Below are 20,724 nucleotides of genomic sequence, written 5' to 3' on the forward strand. Positions count from 1 at the left end.
AGTCCAAAGTACACTTTGCGAATCAGACAATCACAGACACAGAGCCACTAGTATACAACTAAATACATAGCTGACTTTCCAGTTGTTTCTCTTAAAGAGGAAACAGGAAGCGATTCCCAAACCTTCCATAACAAAGCCATCACCTACAGAGAGATGAACCTGGAGAAGAGTCCCCTAAGCAAGCTGGTCCTGGGGCTCTGTTCACAAACACAAACAGACTCCACAGAGCCCCAGGACAGCAACACAATTAGACCCAACCAAATCATGAGACAACAAAAAGATAATTACCTAACACATTGGAAAGAATTAACAAAAAAACTGAGCAAACTGGGATGATATTTGGCCATAAACAGAGAGTACACAGTGGCAGAATACCTGTCCACTGTGACTGACCCAAACTTAAGGAAAGTTTTGACTATGTACAGACTCAGTGAGCATAGTCTTGCTATTGAGAAAGGCCGCCGTAGACAGACCTGGCTCTCAGGAGAAGACAGGCTATGTGCACATTGCCCACAAAATGAGGTGGAAACTGAGCTGCACTTCCCAACCTCCTGCCCATTGTATGGCCATATTAGAGACACATATTTCCCTCAGATTACACAGATCCACAAAGAATTTGAAAACAATCCCGGTTTTGATAAACTCCCATATCTACTGGGTGAAATTCCACAGTGTGCCATCACAGCAGCAAGATTTGTGACCTGTTGCCACAAGAAAAGGTCAACCAGTGAAGAACAAACACCATTGTAAATACAACCCTTATTTATGCTTATTTATTTTATCTTTAACCATTTGCACATCATTACAACACTGTATATATATACTATGATATTTGTAATGTCTTTATTCTTTTGGAAGTTTTGTGAGTGTAATGTTGACTGTTAATTTTTATTGTTTATTTCACTTTTGTATATTATCTACTTCACTTGCTTTGGCAATGTTAACATATATGTTTCCCATGCCAATAAAGCCCCTTGAATTGAATTGAGAGAAAGGTAGAGAGAGAGAGAGAGAGAGAGAGAGAGAGAGAGAGAGAGAGAGAGAGAGAGAGAGAGAGAGAGAGAGAGAGAGAAAGGTAGAGAGGAGAGAGAGAGAGAGAGAGAGAGAGAGAGAGAGAGAGAGAGAAATAGAGAGAGACAGAGAGAGAGAGAGACAGAGAGAGAGAGAGAGAGAGAGAGAGAGAGGTAGATCATTAGACCGCTAGGTAATTTGGGAAAGCAGGATTTATCCCCAAAGGGCCAGTTGCAGTGAACCGAACACACGCTGCTCTTCCCCTGTCCCTGTATCCCTGTCTCTTTAAGAGCCTGCAGGAGGAGGGAGGGAGAGAGGGAGCATGTGGGGGAGGGGTATTGGATGGGGTGGACCAGTCCTTCAGTAATGAGCAGATTTTAGAGCGAGAGAGAGAGAGAGAGAGAGAGAGCGAAAGCAAGGGAGAGAAGAGACCGAGAGACCACCACCATTTGACTTGTGGGAAACTGGATATATTAACGACCCAGACATAAGGGGGTTGAGCTCTAAATACAGAAGATTAAGAGGAAAGGAAGACAATCATTATATATATATTTTGTTGTTGCATCAACCCTCCTCCCATGTTGTTCAGGAGAGACTGCAGCTCCATCGCTACAGCGCTGCAGGAGCACAGTGAGGAGGAGGAGGAGGAAGGAGAGAACAAGACAGAAGAAGAGGGGTGCAAAGGGGAAATACACAGTTAGGTCGTCTGAGGTGTGTGTGTGTTCAGTGTGTGTGTGTGTGTGTTTACGGATGTGTGTGTTCGGATGTTTCCAACCCATTCTATGGCTATAGCCCATCTCTGTTTATTTCTGGGGCGTACTGGTGAGGTACGATCTCTCTCCCGTCTCTATCCTCTCTCCCTCTCCCATCTCTATCCTCTCTCCATTTCTGTGTGCCAGTACGGCACAGCTAGACGGGTGGTGGTGGTATGTCTGATTGAGCTCATCAGGCTGTGCTGTGCTGTGGCGCTGCTGTCGTCAGGGCCTCTGGGACTATTAGAAAAGCCTGGGCCTAGCCTGTCTGGAGTGCCCCAGCCAACGAAGAGGTGAGTGGGTTAGTGCCATCCCAGCTGGCGAGGAGGGTGGAGGAGGAGGAGGAGGGTGGAGGAGGAGGAGGAGGAGGAGCGCATACAGCCATGGGAAGCAGAATGCTCGGCCGGCAGTAGCATCTAGCATCCTTAACGTCGCGCCAGGCCCAGACCGAGATCCAGACCCTGCCACCTCCATTGACAGACAGATGAAACCTCTCTCTCCGTCCCAGGTGATGTTCTCTGGACCAAGCCCTGCTCTGTACAAGACGGGGAACCTGTTTTTGATTCCATTATCATTAAAAAAAACAACAACAAGGTAAAGGGAAATACTAGGAGATCTAAACCTCCATGATTCTATCTCCATCTTCGCCTCCCGGCCCTGATCTTTCTGTGTCACCGTGATTTTCTCTTCTTGACGTTCTGAGGATTTTGCCTAAACCTGTTTCATGCATGTCCACTGGAGGCAGGTTTGACTTTGATGACGGGGGGTCGTACTGTGGAGGGTGGGAGCAGGGCAAGGCCCATGGCCGGGGGGTCTGCACAGGGCCACAGGGTCAGGGGGAGTACGCCGGGGCCTGGAGCCACGGCTTCGAGGTCCTGGGCGTCTACACCTGGCCCAGCGGGAATAGCTACCAGGGCACGTGGGCGCAGGGGAAACGCCACGGCGTGGGCGTGGAGAGCAAGGGCCGCTGGGACTACAGAGGGGAGTGGACGCAGGGCTTCAAGGGACGCTACGGCCAACTGGAGAGCACGGTTAGCGGGGCCCGTTACGAAGGGACCTGGAGCAACGGCCTGCAGGATGGATACGGGACTGAGACGTACTCCGATGGAGGTAAGGAAGGGACACACCAAGCCATCAAGCTGAGGTTGCTCTTACTATGCAGCACACTTGTCTTCATTCTCTTTTGGTGTTAACCCACTATAAAACAGGTGCTATAAGGGTCACTCTACCCTCTCCTTACCCTGTACCTCTCATCCTCCTTTCAACCCTCATCCCATTGTATTCTGTTCTCTCCATCTCTTTTCATACAGTATCTCTACCTGCCTCCCCTTGTATCTGAAATGGTTATCCCATATCTGAGAACTATTTCAGCTGGGATTGATAACAATATACAGGTCACCTCCCCAGTCGGCAGTAATAGGTCTGAAACATACAGAGAATCCGAGAGGAGCCCCTGCAGACTGGCACTAGATCCTAGAGAACATTCAGGACTCTGTCTGGATCTGAGCTAGCTGAATCAGAGAGGAGCCCCTGCAGACTTGCACTAGATCCTAGAGAACATTCAGGACTCTGTCTGGATCTGAGCTAGCTGAATCAGAGAGGAGCCCCTGCAGACTGGCACTAGATCCTAGAGAACATTCAGGACTCTGTCTGGATCTGAGCTAGCTGAATCAGAGAGGAGCCCCTGCAGACTGGCACTAGATCCTAGAGAATATTCAGGACTAGGTCTGGATCTGGGCTAGCTGAAACAGAGAGGAGTCCCTGCAGACTGGCACTAGATCCTAGAGAACATTCAGGGCTAGGTCTGGATCTGGGCTAGCTGAATCAGAGAGGCGCCCCTGCAGACTGGCACTAGATCCTAGAGAACATTCAGGGTCTGGATCTGGGATAGCTGAATCAGAGAGGAGCCCCTGCAAACTGGCACTAGATCCCAGAGAACATTCAGGACTAGGTCTGGATCTGGGCTAGGCCCTATGTGTGTGTGCAAGCTTTACAAAGACAGAGTATGTAGGCTATATTGCTATTTCCAGTTCTGTAATAAAGTGGTGTGAAAGCAGAACACTTAATGTGGGCTAGCAGTATAGTACATGTTACCACGCAAAGACAAACAATGATGCTGCCAGTAATGTCAGCTAACTGAAATGCATCAGTGTTTTTACATGTATATAGCATCTGACTGCCTGCCACCATCTTATTTGAAGCCTGTTGAGTCGTTATATCCTCTCAGAATCTCTATTCCCCAAACCTCTATTTCTCCTTCTCTATTCCCCCTCCTCTATTCCTCCCTCCTCTATTCCTCCTCCTCTATTCCTCCTCCTCTATTCCTTCATCCTCTATTCCCCCTCCTCTATTCCTCCTCCTCTATTCCTCCTCCTCTATTCTCCCTCCTCTATTCCTCCCTCCTCTATTTCTCCCTCCTCTATTTTCCCTCCTCTATTCCTCCTCCTCTATTCCTCCTCCTCTATTCCCCCTCCTCTATTCCTCCTCCTCTATTCCTCCTCCTCTATTCCTCCCTCCTCTATTCCCCCTCCTCTATTTCTCCCTCCTCTATTTCTCCCTCCTCTATTCCCCCTCCTCTATTCCCCCTCCTATATTCTTCCTCCTCCATTCCTCTCTCCTCTATTCCCCCTCCTCTATTCCTCCCTCCTCTATTCCCCCTCCTCTATTCCCCCTCCTCTATTCTTCCTCCTCTATTCCCCTTCCTCTATTCCCCCCTCCTTTATTTCCCCTCCTCTATTCCTCAACCCTCTATTCCTCCTCCTCTATTCCCCCTCCTCTATGCATTCTCCTCTATTCCCCCTCCTCTATTCCTCCTCCTCTACTCCCCCTCCTCTATTCCCCCTTCTCTATTCCTCCTTATCTATTCCCCCTCCTCTATTCCCCCTCCTCTCTTCCCCCCTCCTATATCCCCCCTCCTCTCTTCCTCCTCCTCTATTCCTCCTCCTCTATTCCCCCTCCTCTATCCCCCCTCTATTCCCCCTCCTCTATGCCTTCTCCTCTATGCCTCCTCCTCTATTCCCCCCTTCTCTATTCCCCCTCTTCTTTCCATCCCTCCTCTATCCCCCATCCTCTATTCCTCCCTCATCTATTCCCCCTCCTCTATTCCTCTCTCCTCTGTTCCCCCTCCTATATCCCCCCTCCTCTGTTCCCCCTCCTCTATCCCCCCTCCTCTATTCCTCTCTCCTCTATTCCCCCTCCTCTATTCTTCCTCCTCTATTCCCCCTCCTCTATCCCCGCTCCCCTATTCCCCCTCCTCTATTCCCCCTCCTCTATTCCTCTCTCCTCTGTTCCCCCTCCTCTATCCCCCCTCCTCTGTTCCCCCTCCTCTATCCCCCCTCCTCTATTCCTCTCTCCTATATTCCCCCTCCTCTATTCTTCCTCCTCTATTCCCCCTCCTCTATCCCCTCTCCCCTATTCCCCCTCCTCTATTCTTCCCTACTATATACACATCCATTCTCTTTCTCCCCAATCCCTCTCTCGCTCTCTGCATTATACCACAGACGCCTCTGTACTGTAAATCGCCATGGTAACGCCGAGACAGCAGGTCAGCCTGTCACTGGAGACTCTCTGTGTTCTGCGCCCTGATTGGTGCTTTGGCATTGTCACTGGGGTTTTCTGACTTGGGCGCAAAGGGACAGTTTGAAATTGACTGAGGTGGGCCGGTCCAAAATAAGGGAGGTTTGTCTAGCTTTTTGTTTTGCTTTGGGGAAGGATGGGGGATTTTTATTTATTTTTATTATTAGGCACAGGGGAGGGTAGTGCATTTTCTCCTGGTTTACATTCCCCATTTTGCAGGTTTAACAAAATAATTTCTTCAATACATCCACATTTCCTAATCTGCCTGCACGCTCCTCCCCTACCAAGGTGTTTTGGTATTTCCCTTATGCTCTACACTTTTCTACACGTTTAGTATACAGTCAACTCTATCCTGCCCTCTGTACATAGTGACAATAGTGGTAGGTGGATCGTTTGTCCAGATCTGCAATAGGTTAACTAGCAATCATGCCACACATAAAATCATTCGAATCTGCATCAATTTTCTATATAAATCCAGAAGAACGTAGAGGAATAACTGATTGGCAGCGAAGAGACCAGGTGCAGAGGAGAGGCCAGGTGTAGAGGAGAGGCCAGGTACAGAGGAGAGGCCAGGTACAGAGGAGAGGTCAGGTGTAGAGGAGAGGTCAGGTGTAGAGGAGAGGTCAGGTGTAGAGTAGAGGCCAGGTGTAGAGGAGAGGCCAGGTGCAGAGGAGAGGTCAGGTGTAGAGGAGAGGTCAGGTGTAGAGGAGAGGCCAGGTACAGAGGAGAGGTCAGGTGCAGAGGAGAGGTCAGGTGTAGAGGAGAGGTCAGGTGTAGAGTAGAGGCCAGGTGTAGAGGAGAGGTCAGGTGCAGAGGAGAGGTCAGGTGTAGAGGAGAGGTCAGGTGTAGAGTAGAGGCCAGGTGTAGAGGAGAGGCCAGGTACAGAGGAGAGGTCAGGTGCAGAGGAGAGGTCAGGTGTAGAGGAGAGGTCAGGTGTAGAGGAGAGGTCAGGTGTAGAGTAGAGGCCAGGTACAGAGGATAGGCCAGGTGCAGAGGAGAGGTCAGGTGCAGAGGAGAGACCATGTGCAGAGGAGAGGTCAGGTGTAGAGGAGAGGCCAGGTGTAGAGGAGAGGCCAGGTACAGAGGATAGGCCAGGTGTAGAGGATAGGCCAGGTGTAGAGGAGAGGTCAGGTGCAGAGGAGAGGTCAGGTGTAGAGGATAGGCCAGGTGTAGAGTAGAGGCCAGGTACAGAGGATAGGCCAGGTGCAGAGGAGAGGTCAGGTGCAGAGGAGAGACCATGTGTAGAGGAGAGGTCAGGTGTAGAGGAGAGGTCAGGTGTAGAGGATAGGCCAGGTGTAGAGTAGAGGCCAGGTACAGAGGATAGGCCAGGTGCAGAGGAGAGGTCAGGTGCAGAGGAGAGACCATGTGCAGAGGAGAGGTCAGGTGTAGAGGAGAGGCCAGGTGTAGAGGAGAGGCCAGGTACAGAGGATAGGCCAGGTGTAGAGGATAGGCCAGGTGTAGAGGAGAGGTCAGGTGCAGAGGAGAGGTCAGGTGCAGAGGAGAGACCATGTGCAGAGGAGAGGCCAGGTGTAGAGGAGAGGCCAGGTGTAGAGGAGAGGCCAGGTGTAGAGGAGAGGCCAGGTGTAGAGGATAGGCCAGGTGTAGAGGAGAGGTCAGGTGCAGAGGAGAGACCATGTGCAGAGGAGAGGCCAGGTGTAGAGGAGAGGCCAGGTACAGAGGATAGGCCAGGTGCAGAGGAGAGGTCAGGTGCAGAGGAGAGGCCAGGTGTAGAGGAGAGGCCAGGTGCAGAGGAGAGGTCAGGTGTAGAGGAGATGCCAGGTGTAGAGGAGAGGTCAGGTGTAGAGGAGAGGCCAGGTGCAGAGGAGAGGTCAGGTGCAGAGGAGAGGTCAGGTGCAGAGGAGAGGCCAGGTGTAGAGGAGAGGCCAGGTGTAGAGGAGAGGCCAGGTGCAGAGGAGAGGCCAGGTGTAGAGGAGAGGCCAGGTGCAGAGGAGAGGCCAGGTGCAGAGGAGAGGCCAGGTGTAGAGGAGAGGCCAGGTGCAGAGGAGAGGCCAGGTGCAGAGGAGAGGCCAGGTGCAGAGGAGAGGCCAGGTGCAGAGGAGAGGCCAGGTTCAGAGGAGAGGCCAGGTGCAGAGGAGAGGCCAGGTGCAGAGGTGAGGCCAGGTACAGAGGAGAGGCCAGGTACAGAGGAGAGGCCAGGTGCAGAGGAGAGGCCAGGTGCAGAGGAAAGGCCAGGTGCAGAGGTGAGGCCAGGTACAGAGGAGAGGCCAGGTGCAGAGGAGAGGCCAGGTACAGAGGAGAGGCCAGGTACAGAGGAAAGGCCAGGTGTGTCATTACACATGAAATAAGAGTGAAGACACGCAGCTGAAACAAATGTAACTTACTGTATATAAGGATTCCCTCATATAGAGAGTGGGTCCACCCTATTGGCACGATGCATTATGGGGGTTTTCCTTTCACGCCAATGACCCGGTTTCACTCCCTTGCCCTGCCATTGGTTGGTGTCAGAAGTGGGAATACCAAAAGGCTCAAATATGTCGGTGAGGTCGCTAGGTGTTGTACAGAAGATGTTTAGTATTATTAAAAAGGGTACAACTTTTATTAGATTTTTTATGATGATATTTTTTCTCTTTTCGCTGGCTCGCCTCTCTTTTTAAAATAACGTATCAGCTAATTACATTTATATGGCCTTGGTGACAATGAACCTACCTAAACTAGCCTACAACAACACAATGATCCTCCTTAGACTAGCCTACAACAACACACTGATCCTCCCTAGACTAGCCTACAACAACACAATGATCCTCCATAGACTAGCCTACAACACCACAATGATCCTCCCTAGACTAGCCTACAACACCACAATGATCCTCCCTAGACTAGCCTACAACACCACAATGATCCTCCCTAGACTAGCCTACAACACCACAATGATCCTCCCTAGACTAGCCTACAACACAATGATCCTCCCTAGAATAGCCTACAACAACACAATGATCCTCCATAGACTAGCCTACAACACCACAATGATCCTCCCTAGACTAGCCTACAACACCACAATGATCCTCCCTAGACTAGCCTACAACACCACAATGATCCTCCCTAGACTAGCCTACAACAACACAATGATCCTACCTAAACTAGCCTACAACAACACAATGCTCCTCCCTAGACTAGCCTACAACACCACAATGATCCTCCCTAGACTAGCCTACAACAACACAATGATCCTCCCTAGACTAGCCTACAACAACACAATGATCCTCCCTAGACTAGCCTACAACAACACAATGATCCTACCTAAACTAGCCTACAACAACACAATGATCCTCCCTAGACTAGCCTACAACACCACAATGATCCTCCCTAGACTAGCCTACAACACCACACTGATCCTCCCTAGACTAGCCTACAACACCACAATGATCCTCCCTAGACTAGCCTACAACACAATGATCCTCCCTAGACTAGCCTACATAACCACAATGATCCTCCCTAGACTAGCCTACAACACCACAATGATCCTCCCTAGACTAGCCTACAACAACACAATGATCCTCCCTAGACTAGCCTACAACAACACAATGATCCTCCCTAGACTAGCCTACAACAACACAATGATCCTCCCTAGACTAGCCTACAACAACACAATGATCCTCCTTAGACTAGCCTACAACAACACAATGATCCTCCTTAGACTAGCCTACAACAACACAATGATCCTCCCTAGACTAGCCTACAACAACACAATGATCCTCCCTAGACTAGCCTACAACACCACAATGATCCTCCCTAGACTAGCCTACAACAACACAATGATCCTCCCTAGACTAGCCTACAACAACACAATGATCCTCCCTAGACTAGCCTACAACAACACAATGATCCTCCTTAGACTAGCCTACAACACCACAATGATCCTCCCTAGACTAGCCTACAACACCACACTGATCCTCCCTAGACTAGCCTACAACAACACAATGATCCTCCTTAGACTAGCCTACAACACCACACTGATCCTCCCTAGACTAGCCTACAACACCACAATGATCCTCCCTAGACTAGCCTACAACACCACAATGATCCTCCCTAGACTAGCCTACAACACCACACTGATCCTCCCTAGACTAACCTACAACAACACATTAAAATGAATACTGCATTATTGTTTTCAAGTGAGTGAAATACTGTAAACTGAAGTGAAAATGTCATTGAATAATGGCGCAAAAGCCCCGATATTTGAATGTTTCATTCCGTCTGGATGAATTGCGGGTCTACTCTTGATCTAGAAAAGGCGCAGTACAGGACCGTCTGGCTGTATTTTTCCTTCTGATACTGTTGCCCGTCGTCATTCCCCCAAGTCGTCCTACATTGTGTAGCCACACAGTCTCATGCGCCCAGCAGGCCCAGTTATTCAGGAAAGATTAACGCGCGTTCTGCCTCCTTAACAATCAGAGTAGCTATTCCTTGACCTCAAACGCTTCAATATTGTCTAAATATTGGTTACCTAACTTAACTTTTAAAATGTATTAATTTAACTAGGCTACTTAAAAAGTGTCCTGTAGGCTACCTGCGCATGTCCCCCCCCCCCCCCCACACACACACACACAGTAAATGTCAAACTGTCCTTAATCTAGGCCGTTTGATAACCAAAGCAACTCCATTGCACTAAACCGGGATGAGCCGAGAGAGGCAGGGAGGGGTGCCGGGGGAGGAAGAGAGGGAGGTAGAGTGAGGTAGGAAGAGAGGTAGGTAGAGTGAGGGAGGAAGAGAGGTAGAGATAGGGAAAGGTAGAGCGGTAGAGTGAGGGAGGAAGAGAGGGAGGTAGAGTGAGGGAGGAAGAGAGGGAGGTAGAGTGAGGGAGGAAGAGAGGTAGAGATAGGGAAAGGTAGAGCGGTAGAGTGAGGGAGGAAGAGAGGGAGGAAGAGAGTTCGAGATAGGGAAAGGTAGAGAGAGGGGTCAATAAGTGATGCAGAGGGGACCATGGAAACCAGATCCGTAGCTGCTGTATCGGTGTAGCTAGAGGTTGTTTACCATCGTAGCCTGTAGTCTAATATCAGATGTACCGCAATGGTTTACATACCAGCAGATAACCTTGGTGTTATTTGGTTTATGAAGTAGCGGAGGCGACCGTAATAACACTCCAGAATTAGATAAAAAAAATAAAAAAAATAAAGACTGCGTCACGAGAGAGAGCACCTCTCTCTCTTCGGTCTCTCACCTGGGAGATGAATATAGCACGAACGAGCTGACACATTTTCCACAACCCAATAAACGTGCTATTGTCGCTATACCAACAGCTACACATGTAATATTGTGTGTAGTGTAGGCTAATAACATGAATCGGTATTTACATGGGGGTCGGCGCAGCATAGCTTTGTCTATTGCGATCTGCTTTTCAGCACCATGGACAGGTCCCGATCTCTTACACTTTGACAGACACACCACAGCGAAGGTTCAGGACGTCATTCCTCTGTTTTTAGATGATTGAAATGGAGGTGAAATACCGTTTATTAGGCCTATCCCGGACACTAAAACGTGTATATGTTCGCGTTAAAAGCCTCACTAGTGAAATGAGATGGAAACTCTCTTTAAACAATCTACTGTATAAAACAACATAAGATAAAAACGGATCATTATTTGCGGTCGGGTTTCAGCCAAGTTGTGAAATAAAACCCAATATCTTAGTTTTAATCAATGGAAAATGAAAAACATGATTTTGCCTGAGGTAGAGAGCTGTTGTCTTGACATGATTTGCGGTCCATGATATTTAACCTGTTGTCATGACATGATGTGCTGTCCATGATATTTAAACGGTTGTCATGACGTGATGTGCGGTCAGTGATATTTAAACGGTTGTCATGACGTGTTGTCATGGCGTGTTGTCGTGACATGATGTGCGGTCATGATATTTAAACAGTTGTCATGACGTGATGTGCGGTCATGATATTTAAACAGTTGTCATGACGTGATGTGCGGTCATGATATTTAACCCCTGTGTGGCGTTCATGTTTTTGTTATTCTCCCGATCTTCTCGGGTCTGATGGTCTGATGGACCCACAACATTATTGGGTTTTTAAATCAATTCAGCCATAACAATTTAAGTAAACATACTTAATACTAAATACTTAGATGTTGACTTATATCAATTACAAGCAGTATAGACAGCATACATGGCTAATATTTACCATTTACCTCTGCTAAATCACACTTATCAATAAAAGTGCTATTCTTTTTTTTTTTTAAATAAAACGTAATTATAATCAAGACATGGGTGGAATAAAGAATGTTTATCTTGAACAAATATAAATGAAACAAGGTTTTCATCACTACTGATGTTTATTGCTTTGAACTGAACAAATTGGAAGGACACATTTTACATACAGTATTTTATGGAAATGATAAATGAGCCCCATTGAACACAAATGAAGGCCAGTTGACACACCACATGAGAGACAGAGTTTCTGTGTTTTGCAAATTTATTTATATAAGGGCACAAGACTAGACCCAGATGCAGACACACAAGAGCATGGTCGTGGACAGGCAAAAGGTCAAAACCAGTTCAGAGTACAGGAGGTACAGAGTGGCAGGCAGAATGGTCAGGCAGGCAGAATGGTCAGGCAGGCAGAATGGTCAGGCAGGCGGGTACAGAGTGGCAGGCAGGCTCGAGGTCTGGGCAGGCAGAATGGTCAGGCAGGCGGGTACAGAGTGGCAGGCAGGCTCGAGGTATGGGCAGGCAGAATGGTCAGGCAGGCGGGTACAGAGTGGCAGGCAGGCAGAATGGTCAGGCAGGCGGGTACAGAGTCCAGAAAACAGGCAAAGGGTCAAAAAATCACGAGGACTAGAAAAAGAGAAGAGAAGCAGGAGAAGGGAAAATCGCTGGTTGACTTGAAAAACAAACAAGATGAACTGGCACAGAGAGACAGGATACACAGGGATAAATACACTGACACAGAGAGACAGGAAACACAGGGATAAATACACTGACACAGAGAGACAGGAAACACAGGGATAAATACACTGACACAGAGAGACAGGAAACACAGGGATAAATACACTGACACAGAGAGACAGGAAACACAGGGATAAATACACTGACACAGAGAGACAGGAAACACAGGGATAAATACACTGACACAGAGAGACAGGAAACACAGGGATAAATACACTGACACAGAGAGACAGGAAACACAGGGATAAATACACTGGGGCAGAGAGACAGGAAACACAGGGATAAATACACTGGGGCAGAGAGACAGGAAACACATGGATATATATACACTGGGGCAGAGAGACAGGAAACACAGAGATATATATACACTGGGGCAGAGAGACAGGAAACACAGCGATAAATACACTGGTACAGAGAGACAGGAAACACAGGGATAAATACACTGGCACAGAGAGACAGGAAACGCAGGGATAAATACACTGGCACAGAGAGACAGGAAACACAGGGATAAATACACTGGAGCAGAGAGACAGGAAACACAGGGATAAACACACTGGGGCAGAGACACAGGAAACACAGGGATAAATACACTGGAGCAGAGAGACAGGGAACACAGGGATACATACACTGGGGCAGAGAGACAGGAAACACAGGGATAAATACACTGTGGAAAATAAGCGACGCCTGGAGGGGGTGGAGACAATCACAAGACAGGTGAAACAGATCAGCGTGTGACAATTAATTGCACTTGATGTATGTGTACTGTGACTTCCTGTCCTTCTTGGATCCACACACATCGCAACGCTTCTTCTTGTTGCTCTAGAATGATGAAAACTCTTAGTTCAGGGATTTTACTAACATCTCACTCACTCACATACTGTATATGGTTACAGCAAGCCAAGGTAGGAGAGTCAGACACACACACACACATACAACAACATCGCTCAGAGTGAGGGAGGAAGAGAGGGAGGTAGAGTGAGGGAGGAAGAGAGGGAGGTAGAGTGAGGGAGGAAGAGAGGTAGAGATAGGGAAAGGTAGAGCGGTAGAGTGAGGGAGGAAGAGAGGGAGGAAGAGAGTTCGAGATAGGGAAAGGTAGAGAGAGGGGTCAATAAGTGATGCAGAGGGGACCATGGAAACCAGATCCGTAGCTGCTGTATCGGTGTAGCTAGAGGTTGTTTACCATCGTAGCCTGTAGTCTAATATCAGATGTACCGCAATGGTTTACATACCAGCAGATAACCTTGGTGTTATTTGGTTTATGAAGTAGCGGAGGCGACCGTAATAACACTCCAGAATTAGATAAAAAAAAAAAAAAAAATAAAGACTGCGTCACGAGAGAGAGCACCTCTCTCTCTTCGGTCTCTCACCTGGGAGATGAATATAGCACGAACGAGCTGACACATTTTCCACAACCCAATAAACGTGCTATTGTCGCTATACCAACAGCTACACATGTAATATTGTGTGTAGTGTAGGCTAATAACATGAATCGGTATTTACATGGGGGTCGGCGCAGCATAGCTTTGTCTATTGCGATCTGCTTTTCAGCACCATGGACAGGTCCCGATCTCTTACACTTTGACAGACACACCACAGCGAAGGTTCAGGACGTCATTCCTCTGTTTTTAGATGATTGAAATGGAGGTGAAATACCGTTTATTAGGCCTATCCCGGACACTAAAACGTGTATATGTTCGCGTTAAAAGCCTCACTAGTGAAATGAGATGGAAACTCTCTTTAAACAATCTACTGTATAAAACAACATAAGATAAAAACGGATCATTATTTGCGGTCGGGTTTCAGCCAAGTTGTGAAATAAAACCCAATATCTTAGTTTTAATCAATGGAAAATGAAAAACATGATTTTGCCTGAGGTAGAGAGCTGTTGTCTTGACATGATTTGCGGTCCATGATATTTAACCTGTTGTCATGACATGATGTGCTGTCCATGATATTTAAACGGTTGTCATGACGTGATGTGCGGTCAGTGATATTTAAACGGTTGTCATGACGTGTTGTCATGGCGTGTTGTCGTGACATGATGTGCGGTCATGATATTTAAACAGTTGTCATGACGTGATGTGCGGTCATGATATTTAAACAGTTGTCATGACGTGATGTGCGGTCATGATATTTAACCCCTGTGTGGCGTTCATGTTTTTGTTATTCTCCCGATCTTCTCGGGTCTGATGGTCTGATGGACCCACAACATTATTGGGTTTTTAAATCAATTCAGCCATAACAATTTAAGTAAACATACTTAATACTAAATACTTAGATGTTGACTTATATCAATTACAAGCAGTATAGACAGCATACATGGCTAATATTTACCATTTACCTCTGCTAAATCACACTTATCAATAAAAGTGCTATTCTTTTTTTTTTTTAAATAAAACGTAATTATAATCAAGACATGGGTGGAATAAAGAATGTTTATCTTGAACAAATATAAATGAAACAAGGTTTTCATCACTACTGATGTTTATTGCTTTGAACTGAACAAATTGGAAGGACACATTTTACATACAGTATTTTATGGAAATGATAAATGAGCCCCATTGAACACAAATGAAGGCCAGTTGACACACCACATGAGAGACAGAGTTTCTGTGTTTTGCAAATTTATTTATATAAGGGCACAAGACTAGACCCAGATGCAGACACACAAGAGCATGGTCGTGGACAGGCAAAAGGTCAAAACCAGTTCAGAGTACAGGAGGTACAGAGTGGCAGGCAGAATGGTCAGGCAGGCAGAATGGTCAGGCAGGCAGAATGGTCAGGCAGGCAGAATGGTCAGGCAGGCGGGTACAGAGTGGCAGGCAGGCTCGAGGTCTGGGCAGGCAGAATGGTCAGGCAGGCGGGTACAGAGTGGCAGGCAGGCTCGAGGTATGGGCAGGCAGAATGGTCAGGCAGGCGGGTACAGAGTGGCAGGCAGGCAGAATGGTCAGGCAGGCGGGTACAGAGTCCAGAAAACAGGCAAAGGGTCAAAAAATCACGAGGACTAGAAAAAGAGAAGAGAAGCAGGAGAAGGGAAAATCGCTGGTTGACTTGAAAAACAAACAAGATGAACTGGCACAGAGAGACAGGATACACAGGGATAAATACACTGACACAGAGAGACAGGAAACACAGGGATAAATACACTGACACAGAGAGACAGGAAACACAGGGATAAATACACTGACACAGAGAGACAGGAAACACAGGGATAAATACACTGACACAGAGAGACAGGAAACACAGGGATAAATACACTGACACAGAGAGACAGGAAACACAGGGATAAATACACTGACACAGAGAGACAGGAAACACAGGGATAAATACACTGACACAGAGAGACAGGAAACACAGGGATAAATACACTGGGGCAGAGAGACAGGAAACACAGGGATAAATACACTGGGGCAGAGAGACAGGAAACACATGGATATATATACACTGGGGCAGAGAGACAGGAAACACAGAGATATATATACACTGGGGCAGAGAGACAGGAAACACAGCGATAAATACACTGGTACAGAGAGACAGGAAACACAGGGATAAATACACTGGCACAGAGAGACAGGAAACGCAGGGATAAATACACTGGCACAGAGAGACAGGAAACACAGGGATAAATACACTGGAGCAGAGAGACAGGAAACACAGGGATAAACACACTGGGGCAGAGACACAGGAAACACAGGGATAAATACACTGGAGCAGAGAGACAGGGAACACAGGGATACATACACTGGGGCAGAGAGACAGGAAACACAGGGATAAATACACTGTGGAAAATAAGCGACGCCTGGAGGGGGTGGAGACAATCACAAGACAGGTGAAACAGATCAGCGTGTGACAATTAATTGCACTTGATGTATGTGTACTGTGACTTCCTGTCCTTCTTGGATCCACACACATCGCAACGCTTCTTCTTGTTGCTCTAGAATGATGAAAACTCTTAGTTCAGGGATTTTACTAACATCTCACTCACTCACATACTGTATATGGTTACAGCAAGCCAAGGTAGGAGAGTCAGACACACACACACACATACAACAACATCGCTCACACTTCCAGTATTGGAGTTGTTGGTTCTGTGGGTCGGGCGGATGGCTGGGGTCTTTGGGATGTGACGCCTCCTCTGGATTTTGAGGTCTAGCCAATGCCTTGCCCAGCTCTTCGAGAAAGATCCGTCTCCTCTGGAGCTTCTCTCTGTTCCTATCTGGGTTCAACACCATCCAGATGACAAACGCGTTGTACGCCGAGACGTCCAGAAATGTTCTGCAGCTGGAGCCAATCACCAGCTTGTCTCCACTCCTCCTTTTGTGGCGTTGTAATCCATTATGATTTCTGGTTTTTCTGATGTTCTTTGTCAACCGATTCTCCCATTTCTATGCAGCGGACTCATAAATACCACATTTTTTTGCCTTTCTTTGGCAAGTAGGACACTCGGGACGTGTCGGCCGCGAACACAAACTTAGAGGAATTGAAAGGCCTGTTTCGTGTATTCAACAGCTGTGGGTGGGAGCTCTGGCTTGTTTTTTTCCTAATGTTCCTGCTAGCTTCCTCTTGAGGAGCTCTGGCTTGTTTTTTTCCTAATGTTCCTGCTATCTTCCTCTTGAGGAGCTCTGGCTTGTTTTTTTCCTAATGTTCCTGCTATCTTCCTCTTGAGGAGCTCCTGTCCCAGCTTGTGCCAAGTAAAAAAAAAAAGGTATTACATCTTGATTGTTGTGGCCACGGAGTCCCTGTGTCACGTCCAGGACAACCCTCATCCCTTGGTTCTTCTCAGGGGCTCCTCCATCTGGCTTCACCATATACACTTGCAGGTTCCACACCTATGATCAGCCTTGGACCTCTTATGTCCCCATATTGCTTTCATATATACACACAGTGGTTCCCCACCATTCATCCCATCATATAGTCCTTTAAGACCCCTTCACCTGCAGTAAACCAGGTAGCAGAGCTGGAATGGTGACGTAAGATAATGGCTCACTCTCTTAAAGGCCCTAGTTGATTCAGATGGAATAAACAAGCCATGTGTGTGTGATATCAGTTAGTCACTTCCTGCTACCCAACGTGAGAGTTTTCTCCCAATGAAATACGATGTCACAACTCATGCAGCTATAATGCTTTATAACTTGTTATAGGCACTGACAGCCTTTTATAGTGTCTCATGATAAGCCTTATGTTACGGGGGGGTGACCTAATTGGTTATGCCTCTTTCCATCCATGCACCTTTCTGGGGGGGGGGCCTAATTGGTTATGTCTCTTTCCATCCATGCACCTTTCTGGGGGGGGGCCTAATTGGTTATGTCTCTTTCCATCCATGCACCTTTCTGGGGGGGGGGCCTAATTGGTTATGTCTCTTTCCATCCATGCACCTTTCTGGGGGGGGGGCCTAATTGGTTATGTCTCTTTCCATCCATGCACCTTTCTGGGGGGGGGGGGGGGGGGGGGGTGACCTAATTGGTTATGTGGTGCAATGCATGCCCTCAGATCGCCCTATAATTCGACCCCTGTGACTCTCTCCTATAGGTACGTTCCAGGGCCAGTGGCTGGGGGGGATGCGGCACGGCTATGGGGTCCGGCAGAGCGTGCCATACGGCATGGCGGCCGTCATCCTCTACCCGCTTCGCACGTCCATAAACTCCCTCCGCTCCGAGCACAGCCACGGCCCCCCCACCCCGCTGGAGGACGGCGCCGGGACCGCCATCTCGCCTGCCGACGGGGTGGTGGGGGGCGGGCTGGTCGGGAGTCCCGTGGGGAGGGGGGGCTTCGCTCTGACTGCGCCCAGCGAGGCGGACCGTCGGGGGAAGAGGAAAGGTGAGACTTCTGATGTGCTGTTTGTGGGCAGCTGGTTGGGTTCTATGAGCTAATACTTCAATATCCATTAGCCCTGCTTTTCTAGTCAAATCTATTGGCACATTGACATGGACTGGATTCCCCGTTGCCTGTGTTATTATGTCACGCTTGTGTTTGTATGTCAGTAGTCCATTTCTGTAAAGTTGCATCGTATCGTATTTTGTAGGATAAATAACGTTGTGTCGTTTCATGTCCCAGGCCGTTTCCGTCAGTCGATCCTGAGTGGTCTGAAGCTGCGTCGCTCCGAGTCCAAGAGTTCCCTGGCCAGCCAGCTGAGTAAACAGAGCTCGTTCTGCAGCGAGGCCGGCATGAGCACCGTCTCCTCTGCCGCCTCCGACATACACTCCAACGCTAGCCAGGATGGCGAGCAGGGCGCTCCTGTGGATGCCACGGTCACCGAGGCCTACGCCGGCGAGTGGCGCAGTGACCAGCGGGCGGGTTGGGGCGTGAGCCGGCGCTCCGACGGTCTACGCTACGAGGGGGAGTGGGTGGCCAACAAGCGCCATGGTTACGGCTGTACAACGTTCCCCGACAGCACCAAAGAGGAAGGGAAGTACAAGCAGAACGCGCTGGTCAGCGGGAAGCGGAAGAACCTGATTCCTCTGAGAGCCAGTAAGATCAGGGAGAAGGTGGAGCGGGCTGTGGAAGCGGCTGAGAAGGCTGCAGACATCGCCAAGCAGAAGGCAGAGATCGCCCTGTCCAGGTGAGAAACATGGTGTTGATCTCTGTTGCTGTGGTAACAGTAGTCGGGGTTAGAGCTAGCTGCAGACATCGCCAAGCAGAAGGCAGAGATCGCCCTGTCCAGGTGAGAAACATGGTGTTGATCTCTGTTGCTGTGGTAACAGTAGTTGGGTTAGAGCTAGCTGCAGACATCGCCATGCAGAAGGCAGAGATCGCCCTGTCCAGGTGAGAAACATGGTGTTGATCTCTGTTGCTGTGGTAACAGTAGTCGGATTTAGAGCTAGCTGCAGACATCGCCAAGCAGAAGGCAGAGATCGCCCTGTCCAGGTGAGAAACATGGTGTTGATCTCTGTTGCTGTGGTAACAGTAGTCGGGGTTAGAGCTAAGGCTAAGGTTAGGCTTAGGTTAGGGAACCGGAGATCTCTGTTGCTGTGGTAACAGTAGTCGGGTTAGAGCTATGGCTAAGGTTAGGCTTAGGTTAAGGAGCCGGAGATCTCTGTTGCTGTGGTAACAGTATTCGGGTTAGAGCTAAGGCTAAGGTTAGGCTTAGGTTAGGGAGCCGGAGATCTCTGTTGCTGTGGTAACAGTAGTCGGGTTAGAGCTAAGGCTAAGGTTAGGCTTAGGTTAGGGAGCCGGAGATCTCTGTTGCTGTGGTAACAGTAGTCGGGTTAGAGCTAGGGGTAAGGTTAGGCTTAGGTTACGGAGCCGGAGATCTCTGTTGCTGTGGTAACAGTAGTCGGGTTAGAGCTAAGGCTAAGGTTAGGCTTAGGTTAGGGAGCCGGAGATCTCTGTTGCTGTGGTAACAGTAGTCGGGTTAGAGCTAGGGGTAAGGTTAGGCTTAGGTTAGGGAGCCGGAGATCTCTGTTGCTGTGGTAACAGTAGTCGGGTTAGAGCTAGGGGTAAGGTTAGGCTTAGGTTAGGGAGCCGGAGATCTCTGTTGCTGTGGTAACAGTAGTCGGGTTAGAGCTAGGGGTAAGGTTAGGCTTAGGTTAGGGAGCCGGAGATCTCTGTTGCTGTGGTAACAGTAGTCGGGTTAGAGCTAAGGCTAAGGTTAGGCTTAGGTTAGGGAGCCGGAGATCTCTGTTGCTGTGATAACAGTAGACGGGTTAGAGCTAAGGCTAAGGTTAGGCTTAGGTTAGGGAACCGGAGATCTCTGTTGCTTTGGTAACAGTAGTGGTGTTAGAGCTAGGGGTAAGGTTAGGCTTAGGTTAGGGAGCCGGAGATCTCTGTTGCTGTGGTAACAGTAGTGGGGTTAGAGCTAGGGGTAAGGTTAGGCTTAGGTTAGGGAGCCGGAGATCTCTGTTGCTGTGGTAACAATAGTGGGGTTAGAGCTAAGGATAAGGTTAGGCTTAGGTTAGGGAGCCGGAGATCTCTGTTGCTGTGGTAACAATAGTGGGGTTAGAGCTAAGGATAAGGTTAGGCTTAGGTTAGGGAGCCGGAGAAGGTGGCCAACATCTTTGTCTTTGACAAGTGCACTTAAAGATTCTCTGTTATCTTGCGATGTGCCAAATGGGCCGGTTTCCAGACTAAAAGGCCTAGTTGAGAATATCCATGAAAGGTTGTTTTTAAGTCCAGAAATAGGTTTAATCTGGGTCAGGTAAACTGTCCCTAGGGGTCCAATAGACCTGTAGTCTCAGCAACTCTTCAAGCAGTATGGTTGTACCGTACTGAGGTAACAGGTCAGACAAATTCTGAAGTTGTTCACCAAGCAAGCAAACCATTTCCTTAGAAAAAACGAATCCATGCAGATTGATTGTTTTGGATGACTGTATTATGTCAAGTAAAACAAATCAATAAAAAAAGAAGACATCCTGTTGTGGTGAATTGATTAAATTTGAGCCGATGCTACCGTCAGAAAGAGAACAGTAAGGGATTGTGGTGATACAGTGGATGGCTGAGCAGTCCTGTTGGGATCATAGTGATACAGTGGATGGCTGA

The 20,724-nt window shown here is 48.3% G+C and overlaps 1 protein-coding gene across 1 annotated transcript in view; it reads left to right on the top strand.

The window, feature by feature from the left end:
* The first annotated feature begins 1,398 nt into the window (after nt 1-1,398).
* Nucleotides 1,399-20,724, top strand: part of LOC118964985 (junctophilin-3-like) — a 28,258-nt gene continuing 8,932 nt past the window's right edge. Inside the window, exons 1-3 of the mRNA XM_036981609.1 lie at nt 1,399-2,873; nt 17,779-18,066; nt 18,304-18,808. Of these exons, the coding sequence (XP_036837504.1) occupies nt 2,492-2,873; nt 17,779-18,066; nt 18,304-18,808 (1,175 nt within the window). The 5' untranslated portion in view covers nt 1,399-2,491. The remainder of the gene's footprint in view (nt 2,874-17,778; nt 18,067-18,303; nt 18,809-20,724) is intronic.

The sequence above is a fragment of the Oncorhynchus mykiss genome, chromosome 6, assembly GCF_013265735.2.
Source record: "Oncorhynchus mykiss isolate Arlee chromosome 6, USDA_OmykA_1.1, whole genome shotgun sequence".
Classification (NCBI taxonomy): domain Eukaryota; kingdom Metazoa; phylum Chordata; class Actinopteri; order Salmoniformes; family Salmonidae; genus Oncorhynchus; species Oncorhynchus mykiss.